Consider the following 19,835-nt stretch of genomic DNA (forward strand, 5'->3'; position numbering starts at 1 on the left):
TGAAGATCAGATGACTAACCGAAGGGTTAGGTTCCAAGCTGCGTGGAATCCAGGTAGAGGAGACTTCATTGGGAAAGAATCGCCAACCACCTTCTCGCCAGTAGTTCCGCCAAACATAACCTTGCAAGACAACAATGAAGATCTTCGACTTAAGAGGTTAGTGTCCACGATGACCCTAAGAAACGTTCAAAATCGCCACCTGAAACAGCCTGATGTCGCAGGTCTATTTATCTATTTCTTCTTACACATAATTATCCAAAGAAATTTTTTTTAAATTCAAACTCAATTTCAAATTTTTTTTTGCCTAATATAAATTCAATATTAAAAGATTTCCTCATTCTACTAAATGGGACTGTTTGAATCTTATTATTAAGTTACTAATAAATTCTTATCAACATAAAAAAAAATAGTTTAATGATTTATTCATTGTGTAATCTAAATATTCAAATTTAATTATCTTAAGATGAATTAAACACTTTACAAGATATATATTGACAAAATTTTGATAGGTTAGTCTAAATAATAACCATTAATTGCGTTTTATTTTATTTTATTTTTTTTACAATGAGTAAGAGCACTGAAATGAAAAGGGCCCGTGTTTTGCTTTCTGACCTAATTATTTGACTTTGACCCACAAGGGGTTATCGCAAAATTTTTGCCCACGCACAAAATGGACATTTCTCAGACCAGGTGTCAGAGAGCTTGATAACCGCAACTTGTACGCACAGCTTGTACATCTCCACACGTACGAATATAATTGATTAGTCACCCTCTGTGGAAGATGGTGAATAATGTCCGCTTAAAAGAAAAAAAAAGAGAGAGAGAGAAACAGAATTAAATAGATATGAATATATAATTACTACTTATATACCTTGTTAAAATACTAGAAACAGTAGGTACTTAAAACTTACTCGATAGGGTCCAATAGCGTTGATACGGTCCACTTCTCTTTGGAATACCTCAGTGTGATTCAGGCTATCGATATCCTTCCTCTCCCGGAATAGCTTCACGTGTATCATCTCGTGCAGCATGGTCCCGATCAGATCTTCTTCAGGAAGCAACTTGTGTATTTTCCAGTTTATGCGCACCTCGCGCCTAGGCAAATCCGTGCACCCCGAAGCGGATGGCATTTTCGGCCCCCAGTGAAACGTGTAGCCCGCATTTGCGAGCTCATTATTAAAATAGATCTCGTCCAAATGGTCATACAGTCCTTTTAGATCCGGACGCCCGTCCGTAGCCCGTTTGCGCTGAAATAATTTCAACCCTGTCTCCAAGGGTTGTTTCTGCGATCTAGTTACTCTACCGCTCATGTTGAAAATACACCTAAACGCAAACAAAATGTGTATTAAAACAAAAAAAAGAGGTTTTTTTTGTGACTTTAGAAAGTTAGTTGAGTAAACAAAATTCAGTAAAAAAAAAGAGAAAAGCAGAATTTCGCAAACAGGGTGTCAAGAATGTCGTTTCCGGAGCGCCCCAACTTTAGAGTCATTTTTGAGGCATTTCCGTTAAAGATAGACGACAAACGAAAGTAGGGAAAAATGTTGGAACTATGATTCCAAGGAATAATATAGTATTCGCTAGACAAAAATCGGTTTATTTACGCGGTATTTATGACCAATTTTCTCAACCCTGTCATTTCCGAGCGCGCGAAGTACTTGCCAGCGGCCGCCGCCGAGCATGGCAGTCACTGCCGACTACGTGAGAACCCCGTCGGACAAAAACTGTAGACCGTATGAACTAAATGAAACTTAGCTTCCAATTAAATTTTATAATTGGTATTTTATTTTTAAAAAAATTTTTTTTTCTTTCAAATAAATGCAAAATTAACCATTTGGGTCAGAATTCGTGAAATTTTCACAGAAAATAAAAAGTATTTTTTTTAAATCGAAATGTTGAAAAAACATTTCTATTTGGCCTTAAGAATGTGTCCACCAAAAAACAGGAAAAAAAATTATTTTTTATAAAAGTTATTGCAAAATTAATTTTTTAGCAACTTTTTAAACAAAATTTTATTTCTCCTAAATGAATGAACCGATTTAAATGAACCAAGCGGGAATATCAAGGGGATAAAATATACTTTCGTTTAGAATTAGAAAATTTCTAAAAAGTTTATTTTTTAATAATTATTTAATAAATTTTTTATAAACAATTAATTTTTTTTAATGTTATGCGCCTTTTAAAAATTTGAAAAAAATATTAACATACACTTAAAACTATAAGAAATCAAAATCCGTTGAGAAAATTTTGGAGCGACAATTATTTAAAAAGTTATAAACAAATTATATTGAACGGAGATGCGATTTTGATGATTTTCAGAATTAAAACATTATTTTTAACTACGAAATGAACAAAACACTGTCAAATTAACATTTTTATTCAATTATATAACCATAAAAATTGATAAAAATGATCAAAAACTAAGTTCAGCGTTGATGCACAACACCGCGCCAATATAATTTGTTTATAACTTTTAAAATAATTGTCGCTCCAAAATTTTCTCAACGGATTTTGATTTCTTATAGTTTTAAGTGTATGTTAATATTTTTTTCAAATTTTTAAAAGGCGCAGAACATTAAATAAAATTAATTGTTAATAAAAAATTTATTAAATAATTATTAAAAAATAAACTTTTTAAAAATTTTCTAACTCTAAACGAAAGTATATTTTATCCCCTTGATATTCCCGCTTGGTTCATTTAAATCGGTTCATTCATTTAGGAGAAATAAAATTTTGTTTAAAAAGTTGCTAAAAAATTAATTTTGCAATAACTTTTATAAAAAATAATTTTTTTTCCTGTTTTTTGGTGGACACATTCTTAAGGCCAAATAGAAATGTTTTTTCAACACTTCGATTTAAAAAAAATACTTTTTATTTTCTGTGAAAATTTCACGAATTCTGACCCATTTTAAAATTATTCTTAACTTGAAATAAACTCATGTCTAAAATTTAATTAAAATACATTAAAGAATGAATACAAAACATTAGTTTTGAGACAATAATAAATAATTATTATTATAAATTATAATTATATATAAATAATTATAATTATTATAATTATTATAATTATTACAATGTTCAATAATTATGCGAGAGTATGACACTTATGCAAAAAATATATATATTTTAATTGCATTTAAAAACGAAAATTTCTTACTTTATAATTTATTAAAATTTAAATAAATGTGTCTTGGGCTAAAATTCCTGATGTACAAATTTTGCTGTTCATGAAAGTGATTGAATGTATTGCGAATAAAATTAATGAAGTGCAGGGTGATCATAAGTTTCAATTTATGAATTTCCCTGACAATTTATTGACATTGAATTGAATTTCTCTCACGAAATTCTTTTTACAAGAAAATATGAATATTTACGGAAAATGAGTAAAATCTATGAATTTTAAATTAAAAAAATTACTATTATTACCTTTTTTTAATTCATATACTTTCTACAAATTTTTAGCTTAACTTATCTCTGAATCAATTAATTTAAATAATTTTCCAAAGGTCCAAAAAGTAAGTTTTCACAAATGTTTATTTACATTATTCGAAGATAATTAAATCTAATAATTAGTTTTAAAAATATTATAATGTTATTTTTCGAAGGTAAATGAATTTCTTAAAATGATTCTTATATCCTAATTTAAAAAAAACTAATTAATTTTTGATGAATTTTCATTGAGAATTTTGAACATGATTGTTTTCTCCAAAATGTTAGAAATAATTCTAAAATGTTATCATTTTTGTATGTATTTTTTTTTGGAAATATGTAATTGAAAATATTGAATTTTAAACATTAGAAGCTAATTTTTATAAATTTTCATTTTTAAATTTACCGTTAAAATTTTTTTTGTGATAAATTTTAATAAATAATAAATTAATTATTTTCAATTGAATTTTGCAAAATTTCAACTATTTAAAAAGGTTACTATTGTAGACATATTTAAAAAAATTTAATTATGTTAAAAAATTATTTAAAGCAATCTAAGTATACTTATTTTTAATTATCTATAACTTAATCTATTGAATTTAGGAAAATTACATCAAGAGGACAAGTCTTTGTTCTTTCGTCTACTTTTAAATAATCTTTAGAAAACTAAATTTTTATTAATGTTTATTAAAAAATTATTTTATACCTAAAAAAAGTTGATTTTTAAAATTTAGGCATGATTATTTCTAATTTTATTATTGAAATACACAACTCAAAATAATAATAATACGCCACAAAAGGGCCCAACTAATAAAAAAATAAATAAAATGCCTTCAAATTGTTTAAAATAAATAGTTCAGCAGAACATTTCCGCGCGCTTGCGCGCGGATAGTTTGGCTAATACTATATAATAATCGTAAATTTCTGTTAGCAAATTCTCTGCATTCATTTGTTTATTTTGAAAATTTTTGTGGGTTATCATTTTTTTTGTTTTGTCAAACTTGTTAACGGTTACGTATACTTATCGATATAAAATTTACAAGACGCATGCATTGCAATTTTATTGTTTATAAAAATAATGTCATTTTTGCGAAGAATTTCATAAAAATATTTTAAATAATTGAATTTTCGTGAATGATTTTGTTATTTGTCGAGATGATTGAATTCTCTCGAAGAATTATTTACGTAAATAATTGAATTGTTTGGAAGAATTCTCATATCTTTGTAAGTAGTTCAATTCTTCAAAGGAATAAAAAAAACATTTTTTTTAATAATGGATTTCTTCGGGGAATTTTGTTATTTTTGAAAATGGTCGAATTATTGCGGAAAAGTTTATTAACACGTTTAAAAAGAATTGAATTTCTGTGAAGAATTTTGTTATTATTAGAGAAAGTAATTGAATTATTGTAAAAAGAAAATAAATTGTATGAAATTTTCTTAAATAATTGATTTTTTTTTTTAAGTGTTTTTGAAAATTCTATTTTGAATTAATTGAATTAATTTGCGAGATTTCATGAGAATACTTGATTTTGAAAATAATTGAATTTCGAATATTTTTTTTATAATTCAATTTTTTTTAAAGAATGTGACTATAATTTTTGAGAATAGTTTTTGATCTCTAGTGTTAGCGAATTTAAAGTTGTGAAAATTTTTTATAAATATTATTATTTATATTCTTTGTTCAAAAGGTTGTATATTATAATTTTTTTTACCTTCTAAAAGTATCAGATAACAATTTTTGCAAAATTCATTTTTTATCGTACAATAAGGTTTAATTATTTTCTATTTAGAAAATCTGATGTCAAAGTGGAAATTAGTATCAAAATTTGTTAAAGATTATTTTATATACTTCAAAATTTTTAAATAATATAAATTGAAAATTTAATTCTAATTAGTTTTTCAGTTATGTGTCATAATAATTAATTCTTTAAAAATTACTCAAATTAAAATGACTTGAAATTGTTTATAATAATCAGTGCAATACAACATTCCCGCGCGCTTCCACGCGGATAATTTGGCTAGTTCTGAATGATATTTTTCAACGTTGAAAAGATTTTATTTAGTTCAGTTTTTTTTTATTACAATAATTAGACTTTACAGATTAAATTTTTTAAAAATGATTTAATTATTTAAAAATTGCAAAAGAAAAATCATTATTATTTATTTTTTTTTAATTATTTTGGAATAATTTTATTTAAATTAAAAAAAAAATAAATAAATAATAATAAATAAATAAAAATTCGTATTTTTATACTTTTGGCTAACAATTCTGTGGAATTGATTTTTTTTTAAATTTTAATTGCGAATTTTATTATTTGAAGTTTTATTTTCTAACACATATTTAATTGAAGAGTTTACAAGTGATTGAAATTTCGTAATGTTGAATATTGTAAATGGTCCCTAATTTTCATTTTGGTCCGCGAAGTCCGTATTTTGAATACTTTCACTGATTCGAGCCTTGCAGTTAGGATTATGTAGAATTCTAGTAAGATGCTTCCTCAATTCAGTGATTTTATTAATGTCTGCTAAAACATTTTCGAGAGGAATTCAATTGTAAGGAATTATATTGAAATTCTGCGCAGACATTTGATTGTATTCATGGAATGGTTGAAGTTTCACAAGGAACTCAGTTGTTCTCGTGTATAATGATTTTGGTTAAATTAAGAAAACATTAATTTTAACTGTACCTTTGGCTTATGGGAGTGAGCTCCAGAAAGATCCTTCACTTATTGACCAATTGCAGAACAAATTATATATACATACGTATATATATATGAGTTATTTAGTTTTCAAATCTTATCACCACCTCACTTTAAATATTGAACGACAAACGGAAACGCAATTTGGAATAAAACCGAAACTTGAACGATTTGTATTTATTCTACTATCGCACGGGCAATACGCACGTTAGAAAAGGCAAGCACGGACTGAAAATGAATAAGCATGGTATGTCCAACGAGGAAAGCATTTTGTCACAAGGAAGTGTTTATGCGATCGGTCACGTCGGGTCGGTGCTGAGCTCGCCCGTCGCGCCATTCAATCCCTCGACGGTCGTAAAACTTGTTGAACCAAAGACCTTATGAAGTTTAACGCGTAAATAATGAGGGTCGGACGGTAGAAAATCATAAGAGAAGAAAACTGTTTCTCTTCTCCGATTTCAACCTCGCTATTTTCACTTGTCTATTTCGTTACAGGCCTGTAAATGATATTCTCAGCATTAAAGATTTTATTCATTCCAAACTAAAATTCCTTCCATCAACACTATTTAGACCTACTGAACAGGGCGTCTACTATTTTCATTTAACAAATTTCCCGGTTTTTCCCGGAATTTTTCTCATCAAATTTAAATTAATTTCGAACATAAATAAATCTTTAAAAAATTTTGAAAATAATTTTTTTTTTGATAATTTTAACTGGAAATTTGGAAAATAATTGAAGTGAACGAAGAATTTTTTTTTGTTTTTTTTTTAAATATATATAGAAATAATCTTGTCCCCTTATAATTAAAATTAAAATTTTTTTGATTTTTCAATTTTACTAAAATTATATTGATAATGATTAAATTTCTGGAAAAAATTTTACTATTTGGGAAAATGATTTAATCTTCCAAAGGAAAATTTCTATTATTTGTTTAAAAGAAATTCAGTTATCCTAAAACAATAGAATTAAACAAAAATTATTACAACATGATCTTATTTTTCAGATTTAAAAAGAAAATTTGCGAAGGTTCAATTTTACAGGGTGGCCATTTTTTTTGTTTGTAAAAAATTTTTTTTCTCACGGTCATTCTCCCGGTCCATTCCCTGTTATAAATTATTTTTCCTAGTCATAACTAATAACTCCGAAAAGAAATTATTCCACCAAAGATTCAAAGAATTTCCTGATTTTTATACAAACTTTGATTTTTCCCAAACCCTAAAAATATTTAATTTACTCTAAAAATAATTTTGAACTTAAATAGAATTTTAAATAAATATTTAATTATTATCCATTATTTTTCCATATAGTAGATATTCAAGTTTAAAAAAAAAATTTTTTTTTCAAATTCCAAATCCTTTAAATTTAAATAATTTTTAAGAATTGCCACTGTAACTTTATTAAAGAATTATTTTTAAAAAAAAATTTTAATTCAATTATATTCTAGAAATAACTAAGATATATCTAAAATCCACTTGTTTACAAGACAATTTCATGAAATTTCGAATAATTTGAGAATTCTTCAATTAAATACTACATATTTAAAAACATAATTAAAAAAAAATGTTAATAAAAATATTGTTAAAAAAAATAACTTATTCAGAATTTTAATTGAAATCTTTTAAAATTCAATTTTTCTGAGACTTCAATTTGAAAATTTTAAAATTCAATCTATAATAATATTAGTAATATTAACCTAACCTTCTGAAATATAAAAATTTTTGCTTATGAATAATTGTAAAAAAAACTAATTGATATTAATGAAAATGTGTTTTTTTTAACATTTGTTTTCTAAGAAAGGAAGTTTTATTTATTTTATTTACCTTATTTATTATTAATTTTATAAATCTCGTATCACTTTTGTTCTAATTAGTTCACATTCTTAATAATTCTTATTTGTTTTGTTATAATATTATTGCAAGAAAATTTTAAATTGATTTATTTTTGACTATTTTATAGGATGTGAAATTGTTTTTTTATTAACTAATAAAAATTTTAATCATTAATCTTCGCTAGAAGCTTGAATACATTAGAATATGACTTTTTTTAAATTCAGTTATTAATCAATTATTAAATTAAAATACATTGCGAATTCAATTTGTTAAAAAAAATTTCTAATGAATTCTTTAAGAAATTTAATTACACATTTTCAGTCGAAGTTCACTATGTTTCGATTAACTCCGTATTCTTTATTTATTTACATAATGTGTTTGAATTGGTGACTGATAATTTTCTTTTACTATTAAATTAATTATTTTTAACTAATTTGAATTTAGAGAACAGAATAAAATATCTATAAGAATTGAAATGAAGAGTGAATTTTGATATCAATTTAAGATAATAAAATCTTTAATTTTGAAAAAAAAATTTCCCGGTTTGGCATAAAACTCCCGGCTAATTCCCGGTTTCTCCGGGAATTCCTGTCAGAACCAATTGGGATATAGAATAAGAGAATATAAACTTACCCTCTTTCTGATTCACGCTGCAGGAAGGCATTTTTCGCCTCAAAATATCGTCTTATTTTGGCTGAATAGGATGCTAGGTTGCGCTGGGCATTATTCTCAAATAATTTTGTCAGCAAATAACCCCTCATGATGACAAACCTGTCACCTGGAATCAACCCGCATATCTGCCTGCCTCGCCTCACTATATCTAGGGCACTATCTACTTCAGACCCATAATGAGAGTGAGAAGAAGAATCATCTTCTCTATCATTATACTCGAGAACGGTTTCACAGCTAACAGAGGACATTTTTTTTAAAAAAGAGGCACTAGTAGTCACAATTGGTTAAGGGCGAAGTATCACTCTCTCTGACCGCACTCTAATCGAAGGAAAGGCCGTAAGAAAACTGAACCACTGGAGTGAGGTACTGGACCGCTACGCTTGACATTGACATTACGTCACTAAATTGACGGTTCCCAGTTGCGTTTGTACTACTTAGGAGATGTGCGGGCGCAACGTTAAAATACAAGCGTCTAATTTAATTAAGCACCACTGAGACGGTTCGAAGAATGTACCATGTTGCGATCAAAATGTCACGTATTTCGGAAGGGTAGTTTCAGTAGTAAGATGGAAACTAGATTTTGGCTCACATTTCAGTGCAATTACCGAAAGCCATTTTTGGGCTCTTTAAAATTTTGTGTAATAGTAGAAAATTAAAAACACAAAAGTTATTGTATTAGTTATTTGAGAAATTTTCTAGAAAATATTTCTTTAAAAATTTCCCAAATTTCCAAAAAAAAAAAAAATAATAATAATTATTATTAAACAAATAAAGCATGCTATTTGTAAAACAGTTTTCAAAGTATATGCTTTCTGCCTTGCAATTGAAATTAGACTTGAAAGCTGTTTTATGTTTTGTATTTAAATTTTTGCGAAACCATTTAGTATTTAATAAATAATCGGGTTTGATACCCAATATATTATTACTGTATCCTAATCTTAATCGGAATTTTAATTAATAATTGACAATAATGATAACCAATTAAGAAAGAAAATTTTAAGGCTATTGCCGAAGCAATTGTCCAACTCTGTAAAACATAAAAGAAGGCGCAATGCTGCAGCCAAAATACGTACATAAATCTGAATAATTAAATTTAAAATTTTATGTTAATAATAAAAAAAACGAAAAAAAACGAAAACGCAAGCGTAATTCTAAAATATTGAAACATCAACTAGAAATTGCATCGAGAGATTGTACATGTGTGTGGAGGGACGACGGCAACATACACAATAAAGCAACGCGTATGTGTCTGTGCGTCCGGAGGTTATAAACACCAACACAAGCAACGACTCCCCGGGCTGCAGTACTACTATCGGTTCAAAAAGTATAGTCAGTTGACTTTGAAGGCTTGTAACTTGAGTAAAAAAAATCGCACAATATTGAAACTGGATGAAATCAGTAGGTAATTTATTTCTACGTAACTGCAGAAAATGAAAAACTAAAAAAAAATTTTCTCTTAAAGTTATTAATTTTTGAATGAAAAAAGTACATGTTTTTTGACACTGTTTTCAAAAAGGCCTACTTTGGAAACACGTAACTCGTTTAATAAGAGTCCTATAAAGTTCCTGATTTTTTTCTATGTTCCTTGAATCTTCCTGAATAATGTTGTTTAAACAAATAAGCGTTATTATAATAACTTTTTGAGATTATTAAACATAACCGTAGACATGTTATCTCTGTTGTAAAAAAAGGTACAAAGATGAGACAAAATGCACTTTACGGAGAATTCGACACTGATTACAATCAATTGAAAAAATTTTCTAAAAAAAATTATTTCAATGAATTACATATTTGCAAGAGAATTTTGTGTTTTTTGCTTTATTGCACTATTATCAGACAGGTGCTTCCCATCGTAAGTCTTTTTGTCAGTGAATTAAAGTTTACTGCTACTACCCTTTTTTTGGTAAGTTTTTTTCGTGGTTCACACAGATTTATTGCTTTAAGGATCGGGTGTCGAAGGATAGGCAAAGGTGTAAACATCGAAAATATTTTTGCTCAGCAAAAGAAAATTCTAATTTGAACCCCGGCGTTCAATAACAGTTATTGAGCTTAACTGTACGTTTGGGTTCCAGTCAAGTAGCAGTGACAACCTCTGAGTCTCTCATTTATACTTGACTGGCATTACGGCTTGTAAACGCGCTTACCTGCAGTTATTGCATGCGTTGCTTCTATTGTATACAGATCTGAGTGAAACCTACCTGGAGTTTCCAATCCCTCAGTTATTCAATTCACTGTTTCTGGTCATTTTTGAATTACGAGAACGATCGCGCGCTGCCGCGCGCGCGTTTTTTCTCTTGCATTTTTATTCTTTAAATTACAGTCTTTTGTTTGTTAAGGTATCAATTTGAGTGACAGTTTCTGATAATAGGAATTTTTAAATATTATTCAATTTAATAAAATAATAGCCTATGTTGTGCGTAAAACAATTTTTTATACCTTTACAATTCTAGTTCTGTTTTTATCTGTTTCTAAATGTATCATTTCTAAAGTTTATGGTTTTGATAAAAAAAACAACACTTCTCTTTGCTTAAAGAAAAGCGTATATTTCAAGAATGGCACATTTTATAAAAAGTTTTGTACGATGGAGTTATAGAAAACCTTTTTATAATCAAAGTAATCTATTTGTTAATTAAATTTTGTAACATTTAAAATCTTCCATAGTAAATTTATATTTTAAAAAATAGTGATGAAAGAAAAACGTTACTAAATAAACAATTTTTAACTATTTTTCACTTAGCTAGCAAAAAACATCTCTACTGTCAAAGAAAGCCATAAACAGAGGATATTAAATTTAAAATTTACTTTTGTTTCTTAAAATCGTTCCTACTTTTGCTATAAAAAAGATATATAAGTGTGGTTTCTGTAAATATTATACAAAAAATGTAAGTACTCCGTCATTTCGAAGAAAATAATTTATTTCAATATATGCTTTTCTACAAGATTCATGGGATGCAAAATTTCGTTAATAATCTTGAGAAATATTATCTTTAAACTTTTTTCAAAGTTAATTTGGATGAACTGGTTGGCAGTACATTAAAATACGTACAAATAAGTGTCTTAATTATCTGAAGTTTGAACTATTATTTGAAATTAGGAAATTAAAACGTCTTTGACCAATTGATAAGAAAGAAACGTGTAAAGAAATCTTACGTGTGAATCTTATTACAAAAAAATGACGTAATTTACCAATAACAAGCGTCGAAGAAAGTCTTACGCGTAAAGACAGCCATACTGAGACACACTCCTTTTTTAAGAAAAAAAATATATAACGACTCAGACATTTTTATAGAAAAAATATTTACTTTTATTTCAATAATTCAGTGTAAACATAATTCTTGATTAGTAAATTAGGTCTTTGATTTCCTAAATATATAATTAATGATTCCCAAGATTTAACTCGTGAAAATGCAACATATACTTGCCCATGATTAAATACATTTTTACAAAGGTTTACACCAATCTTGTCAAAAGTTTGTCTTTGGCTTTTATTTATTGTTATTGCGAATGCTAATTTTATAGGAAATTGCCGTCGTTTGAAAGTAAAAGGATAAATATCCTCACAATACAGCGTAATACGATTTATAAATACAATATCTCCAACCTTATCACCTGTTAAAATACGACAACGTAGCAGATTGTTTGATAGTTCTAATACCTGCATTCGCGTTCCATTACATAAACCTTCATTAATACTAAGATTTCGAAGTAGCATGACAATACAATTGGCTCTTAATCGTAATTCATAATTCTCCAAATATTTTATGAATGATATCACCATTTTCTACACATTGCTCTGGTGCTAGTATATTATTATCATTATCATTTAAAGTACCATTTCCAACTGATAATAAATATTCTGAAAATTCTTTTTCACCAGGTAAAGTTCTCATATTTTCTGTTAATGATATCACCTTAAAATGACTCCATAATGTGCTAGATTTAATAGATAAGTTAACTAATTTGCTTCTAGTAGCATTAACTTTAACAGGCAATAATTGTCTAAAATCACCACCCAAAAGCATAGTTTTTCCACCAAATGGCATATCAACATTCATAAAATCGCGTAATGTTCTATCAATTAATTCCATAGCATATCTTGGCGCCATTGGAGCTTCATCCCAAAGAAAGACATCAACCTCTTTCAAAAATGTAGCTTCCTTAGATTGACTTTTAATATTTGATGTAGAATCATAGAACAATGGAACAGGCATCCCAAATGTTTTATGTACAGTTTTACCACGGGGAAGTAATATTGCGGCAATGCCTGTAAATGCCATAGTACAAACACATTTTCCTTTACTTCTTAACAAATGGTATAAAGTTGTATAAACAAAAGTTTTTCCGGATCCACCTGGTCCATCAATGTAATAACATGAAGAAGATGGTATTCTTTTATCTTGAATAACTACATTTAATACTTCATCAACAATATCCTTCTGTTTGGAATTCAGTTTCACATATTGCATTTCACCAATCTCTTTATGTTGTTGCAATGACATTTCGTTGTTCGCTTGATTTTCTGTGTTGCGCCAATATTAGCAATATAAAAATTATAAATATAATAACAAAACATATATTAAAAATGTTTAAAAATCATTGAAACAAAAATTTAAATTCATTTTATTTCAAAATAATATTTTACTAAAACTCGCTTCAAGTTAGATTGCAGCAGGTTTAAGATCGCGTTACCATGAGGAATTCCCGAAGTCAGCAAAACGACACTTAGAATACAGTGACTTCACTTGGCAACTCACATCCAAAAGAAATAATATAATTTTATTGTTTCAAAAATAATTTTAATTCACGTAAGATGCAAGCCCTTGAAGTCAACACGGATAATGAAAACGTATAAAGGATTATAGAATTTAAAATTAAATATAATACAATCATTATAATTCAATTAATTATAATTATTGTATTGTAATTATTAGGATTTTAAAATTTATAATTAAAATTAATATAATTAAAATAATACCGCATTGTAATAGACGGGCATCGTGCGAAGAAAACAAAGGTTGTGTTCAACGACGAAGCGCTCTCTCTCGCTCTAACGGAATGTTCGCGACTCTTTACTCCTATAGCCACAAATGCACGGCGGGTTCTCGCTTGCTCTCATTTAAAATGTAACATAGAATACATACATACCCCGGGATCTTTATGAAATACGCATTCGCTTATGTTCCTATACCTATCCTCTCTTTACCCATTACACTTCCCAGACCTACAAGCTATGCTGCCATGCTAACACCAAGCATGTGCATTTCTTTTGATATCTAAACAACTGATCAATTCCAGATCAATATTGGGACAATTGATTTAATGTTGGAATTGTAGTAACCTTTAAAGGGTTACAACATAGAATGGAATTTCTATTTTTGAAATGTCCATTATTTCCAACTTACATTAATCCTATTTTCAGAGATTGATAAAAAAAAAAAAAAGAAAAAAGAAAAAAAAAAAATAATAATAATAATAATAATAATAATAACAAATAGACAAATTAATATTTGTTTCCAAAATTGAAAGAATATTTAAAATGTTCTTTCCTAAGAATAAAAGAAAAGGAATGCATTTCAACATAATGCACCTGCAAAATTGCAAATTCAGCAATTTCGGCATAGCAACAGGTCCAACGCCCTGTCCCCACCTTTCCACATTCTTTCCGGAAGCAAACTATAAAAACACATTAATTACCCATCTAAATTGAACAGTACGGTCTCTACTCGCGAATAAGCGCGTACGATTAAAAATCCCAGGCAGTCTCCCGTCCGGTAACTAGGACACTTTATTGTTTGTATTGTCATACCTACAATATTGTTCGGACGAAAATAAAATCCAACTTACTCCGAAGTCCGCGGAGGCAGCCTAGAAGCCGAATCAGTGAAGATATATTTTATCTTGTTGAAAGACCGGCCGGATCCGCGAAATTTCCGCGTCCGCCCTGTGTTTGGTGGTTTAAAAGTTAGAATAAGAGACAATTTGTGAAAATTTGTTTAGCGCCCGTTGACGAGTGCGACGGTAGTTTTTAAGTGCGAACGCCAGGACGGTAAGTACCAATGTATCGTTCCAGGCCAATTAAATCCATTTTCTACCTTTCCTAAAAATTGTACGAGGGGCAGATAATTCGAGTCAATTTAAATTTAATAAATAACTGTATAACTGATATATTTTAACTGTTTTAAATTTCTTTATTCCTTCTTGAGATCTGATAGGGTAGATTTTCCGAATTTTCTAGGAGAATCTCAGCTTCGTGGATATAAATCGAATCCCATAATAATAAACAAGACCTTTAGTCTTGTCAGTTTGAACTTCCGAGAATCTTAAAAATAGGACCAACTTAAAAGTCTACTTTAATTTTAACAATTAATAAATTATCAATTGTTTTAAATATTAAATATTTTTCTGGTTCGTAACAAACTGATGGTGGCAGCGGTGGGATTTTATCCCGGCGAGGCCATCGTGCCCTGAAGATTTCAATTTCTATTTTTGTTTTTCTTTTAAAATGTCTTTTAGAAAATGCCACATAAAAATAGAAACGTTTGGGGAGGGTCAAAATTAAAGAATTTGTTGAGAATTAGAGGTTCTTCTAAACTAGAAAAAGAGATATTAAGTGACAGAAACTTAAGTAAAATCATATCTGCAAATCAATCAAAAGTAGAAGCCGAAATCGCGCTTAAACGAAAAGAAATCGAGCGCCGTGTTAAATTAGCTTTGGAAAACAGAGAAAAGGAAAATTAAAACCTACCTTTCCTTGTTTTGATCTTTCTTGACATTACTACCCCCCCCTTTTTCAGAATTATTATTTTTTTTTCCTTTTATTTATACTATCTTTTTCTAATTTAATTTCGTTGTTAACCCAAGAAAAGCAACGATTGAGATTTAATATTAAATCTTAATTTTCAATCTTTTAATAGGACTATTTAAGACAAGGCTCCGTGGCTCGCCCATTGGTAGACAAGTCTGCCTAGACTTAATTAAAGCTTGAATAGCTATTCTCGATTCGGTTATGCGATTTTACTCCATCCTTATTCCCTAATCCAAGACAAGGCTCCGTGGTTCGCCCATTGGTAGACAAGTCTAAAAAAAAAAAAAAAAAAAAATTATTATATATATAATTTTTCTTCCTTCTTTTACCTATACTATCTGTTTCCAATTTAATTCGTTGTTAACCCAAGAAAAGCAACGATTGAGATTTAATATTAAATCTTAATTTTCAATCTTTTAATAGGACTATTTAAGACAAGGCTCCGTGGCTCGCCCATTGGTAGACAAGTCTGTCTAGACTTAATTAAAGCTTGAATAGCTATTCTCGATTCGGTTATGCGATTTTATTCCATCCTTATTCTCTAATCCTAAGACAAGGCTCCGTGGTTCGCCCATTGGTAGACAAGTCTAAAATAAAATCCTTCTTACCCTTTCTTTAATTCTCTAGTTCTTGTATTCCGCTATTTTTCTTCCTTTACTCTGTTTTTCTCAATTTGTCATTTTTAAATGCCAGAAAGTTTAAGAAAGAGGGGAACGCGATCTAGAAAGAAGGGCAGATCAAAAAGATCAACAAGGGCCTGTTTAAAGACACAAAAAAAATTTTCTGCTAACAGAAAAACCGTAAAAACTCTAGACTCTGCCCCCTCACAAATAATTCTCCCTGAAACCTTTCCATCTCCAATCGTTAAATATCGCCGACTTACTTTAGCTGGTTGGAAAGAAAAATACCCAGAAAATTTGCATTATTCTGTGACATTTAACCAAAAATTACCATATTATAAAGGTAGTGTTATTAATCGCGGAACCTTAAGGGAACTTTCCCTAACCCTGGTACGATCAGCTGATATTCTCACAGACACCACAACTCTAAGTCTAAGAGTAAGACGAATCGAAAATTTCAACGACCAGAAAGTGAAAATTATCCGAGCTCCCGTTCTAGTTCTAGATTCAGATAATGACAGCTACGACAGTGACGCTACTGTGAAATACGAAAATGACGTTTTGATAATTGATTAAATTACCTCATATTTATTCAGATTTATTCAGTATAAATTGGATGGACGAACAATGATAAAGTTAAGAAACATGTCTTACCACGACATCGACTCCCCCTTTTCGACACCTATTGCACACATTAAGAGAATCCCCACTTCTAACAGTCGCCTTGTTATAAATTTCACCTCCTTGAATAATAAAGTGTCGCGTTATGAAAAATTGCCAACAACAGTGACCCCCAAACAATAGTTCGCGCCTCTTACGCACTCAGTCGATTTTATTTTTATTTTGTGAGTGAAATTATTTTCAATTCCGATTTTAGTTATATTGTGCACTTAGCAGGAATATTCCGTGGTGGTGAAATAACTAAAAATCTGGACTATTAAAAAGATTCAATTGTGTGTGATTATCTATTATCTCGTGCATTCCCAAATTCAACATGTCTCGTCCCGAAGAAAATGGTAGCATACATTTTGTCGCCGACCAAGCAAATTTGCAGGGACAGCAAAATGCGTTCCAGCATGACACAACAGCAGCAATGGCCTCTGTACTCGAATGTATGACCTTGCAGCGTAGTACATTCCACATTCCGTGTTTTGATGGGCGAAGCCCACCTTTAAAAGAATTTTTGCAGGATGTTGCGAATGGAGCAGTCTTCATTAATGAACAAACTGAACCAGGTTTTATTAAAGCCATTTTAAGTAAGCTAAAGGGCGCAGCACGAGAAAGTGTCAGAGATAAACAATTTTTGACAACTCAGGAATTGATAAATCACCTTACTAAAAGATTTGCCACATCGAAAAAGTACCAATGGTATTTAGAAAACATCATAAACATTCGCCAGAAACAGTCAGAAACGGTCAGCGATTATCACGATCGCCTACAGGGATTAATCAGTGGAGCGAAACACGCATTGGACGCAAAATATCAACACAGGTACCGACAGGTAGAGGGCGCTGCCGTCCGTGTACAAGAAGAAGCTGAAAGCACCATCATGATGCGACCTATTATCGAGTGTGCACTAGAAGCCTTTATGAGAGGATTGCCCGAAGAGATGTCGATCTTTGTTGACACCCGAAACCCCGCCAATTTAGAAGAAGCTTTCGACCACGCCCTGCGCGCTGAAGAAAGGCAGGAATATGCAGAGAAATCACAAAGTTCATCTTACCGTATCTCACGACGTGATGATCCCCCTCGCCCACCTAGTCCATACTCACGCCAAATGGACCAACCAATTCAAGAAAGGTCGCGTCGAGAAACTGAACGGGATCATCACCCCCCTAAACAACATAAAAATTCGGTCAATGACACGCTCCAATTCACCCCAGAACAATTAGCCACCTTTTATCGGTCTTTGATGCCAACTTTCGGGAATGCTCAGCCGTGTATGTCGTCAGCACAGCCATCCCCTTCCCCTCAGCTAACGAACTATCAACTACATACAGCTCAGCATCAATCCATGCCCTATGCACCTCAAGCTATGCAACAATTTCAACAAACGAATTATCCTAGGCAAAATCCGAGTTTTAAACCTAGCCCTACTCCGCCTCGCTCAGTATCACCTGGTCCACAGAACGATTTAAACTCACAGCAGACTCGACGCTCAGACGCGGCACCGAGTCCAATACCCCAGCGTCATCGGAGTGTTTAGTTCGGAGAAACTACGGTAAGGTCCTTCGAGCAGGATCAACAGCCGAGGACTCCCCAGTAGTGGAACTTTCTGGACCAGAATTTCGAAAATCAAAAATCCGATTCTTTATTGATCCAGGCTCTGACTCTAATATTATCAAATTGTGCGCCCTAAAACCTGGTCTTACCATCAACCCTTGTAAATCCATCGAAATCATAGGTATCAATAAACATCCAGTCATAACACTTGGTACCATTGACCTTACAATCTTAAAATCCACGTTCGAATTTCATGTTGTAGAAGATGACTTTCCGATTTCATCACAAGGGATTCTAGGAAGACACTACATCCGCAAGGAAAAGGCCCAGATATCATTTTGGCATAATGCCCTAATAATAATGTCCGACCCAACCAACCCTATTCCTTTCGTGGATAAAGAATCACGCGCTGAAAAAGAACTTTTGAAACCACTTATTAAACCCTTCAAAAGAGTGTTTCGAATTCATGCCAGGACGCGTAGTCCGATTGCAATCGACGTCATCAATCCTGACCTGCCTCAAGGTTACCTCCCACGGATCAAAACTCCAGAAGGAGTATTTATTGGTGAAGCTGTTGTGAATAGCAAGGATGGTGTTTGTCATGCCGTTGCAATTAATACCACCGAGATGGACGTAGACTTCGAACTCACCCCCCAAGAATTAATACCTTTTGACTTCTGCGAATTGCCTGGAGAAGAATCTTCTGAGATCGAAAATGAAAATTTTCCAATTCCAACGATTTCATATGCAGAACGCGTAAAAAGGGTAAAAGAGGCCCTTTTCGTATCTCATCTAACTCAGGAGGAGAAGAACCTTGTTTTTAAATGGGCAGAAGACTACGCGGACATTTTTCATCTTAACGGAGAGCAGCTATCCTGTACTCATTTGATCCAGCATCGGATCCCCACCATCGATGATAAGGTGATACATAAGAAGCAGTACCGATCACCAAATGAGGCTCTTGAGCAAATTGACGAACAACTACGTAAGCAGCTCGATAGTGGAATAATAAGAAATTCCACTTCTCCTTACAACGCTCCACTGCTGATAGTGCCGAAGAAACTCGACGCATCCGGAAAAAGGAAATGGCGCGTAGTCATAGATTATCGGGCCCTTAACGAAAAGGTAATAGGAGACGCGTATCCCCTCCCTAATATCACCGCCATCTTTGATAAGCTTGGGTCTGCGAGATTCTTTACAGTCTTCGATCTTGCAAGCGGATTCCACCAAGTCGAAACGCACCCAGACGATAGACACAAAACCGCTTTTTCGTCTCGAAATGGGCATTTCGAATATGAGCGCATGCCCATGGGAATTAAAAACGCACCTCCAACATTTCAGCGGCTTCTAAACAATGTTCTTGGTGGAATGCTCGATTCAGAAGCATTCGTGTATCTAGATGATATTATTATCTATTCTGACACCCTTGAGGAACATGACAAACGAGCGCGAAGATTGTACAATCGACTTCGAGACGCAAACCTCAAGCTCCAACCTGACAAATGCGAATTCATGAAAAAGGAAGTTGCATACCTTGGTCACATAATGGGAGAAGATGGA

At 31.0% G+C, this 19,835-nt stretch overlaps 1 protein-coding gene across 1 annotated transcript; it reads right to left on the bottom strand.

Moving 5' to 3' along the window:
* Positions 1 to 533: 533 nt before the first annotated feature.
* On the bottom strand, positions 534 to 8,931 carry LOC122503087 (DNA-dependent metalloprotease SPRTN-like). Its single transcript, XM_043613512.1, has 3 exons — positions 8,589 to 8,931; positions 912 to 1,323; positions 534 to 799 (listed from the first exon to the last, which is right to left on the bottom strand). Exons 1-3 carry the CDS (start codon positions 8,873 to 8,875, stop codon positions 617 to 619), a joined length of 882 nt encoding a protein of 293 aa, XP_043469447.1. The 5' UTR covers positions 8,876 to 8,931; the 3' UTR covers positions 534 to 616.
* Between the last annotated feature and the right edge of the window lie 10,904 nt (positions 8,932 to 19,835).

This window comes from Leptopilina heterotoma, unplaced genomic scaffold (assembly GCF_015476425.1).
Source record: "Leptopilina heterotoma isolate Lh14 unplaced genomic scaffold, ASM1547642v1 Lhet_243, whole genome shotgun sequence".
NCBI classification, from domain to species: Eukaryota; Metazoa; Arthropoda; class Insecta; order Hymenoptera; family Figitidae; genus Leptopilina; species Leptopilina heterotoma.

Excerpts from the sequence above, each read along its gene's own strand:
- LOC122503087 (XM_043613512.1), bottom strand. The coding sequence starts at position 8,875 with ATGTCCTCTGTTAGCTGTGAAACCGTTCTCGAGTATAATGATAGAGAA. Across the intron at positions 1,324-8,588 it reads CAGCGTGAATCAGAAAGAGG|GTGTATTTTCAACATGAGCG; the intron begins GTAAGTTTATAT and ends GTTTGCGTTTAG. Across the intron at positions 800-911 it reads ACGCTATTGGACCCTATCGA|GCGGACATTATTCACCATCT; the intron begins GTAAGTTTTAAG and ends TTTTTCTTTTAA.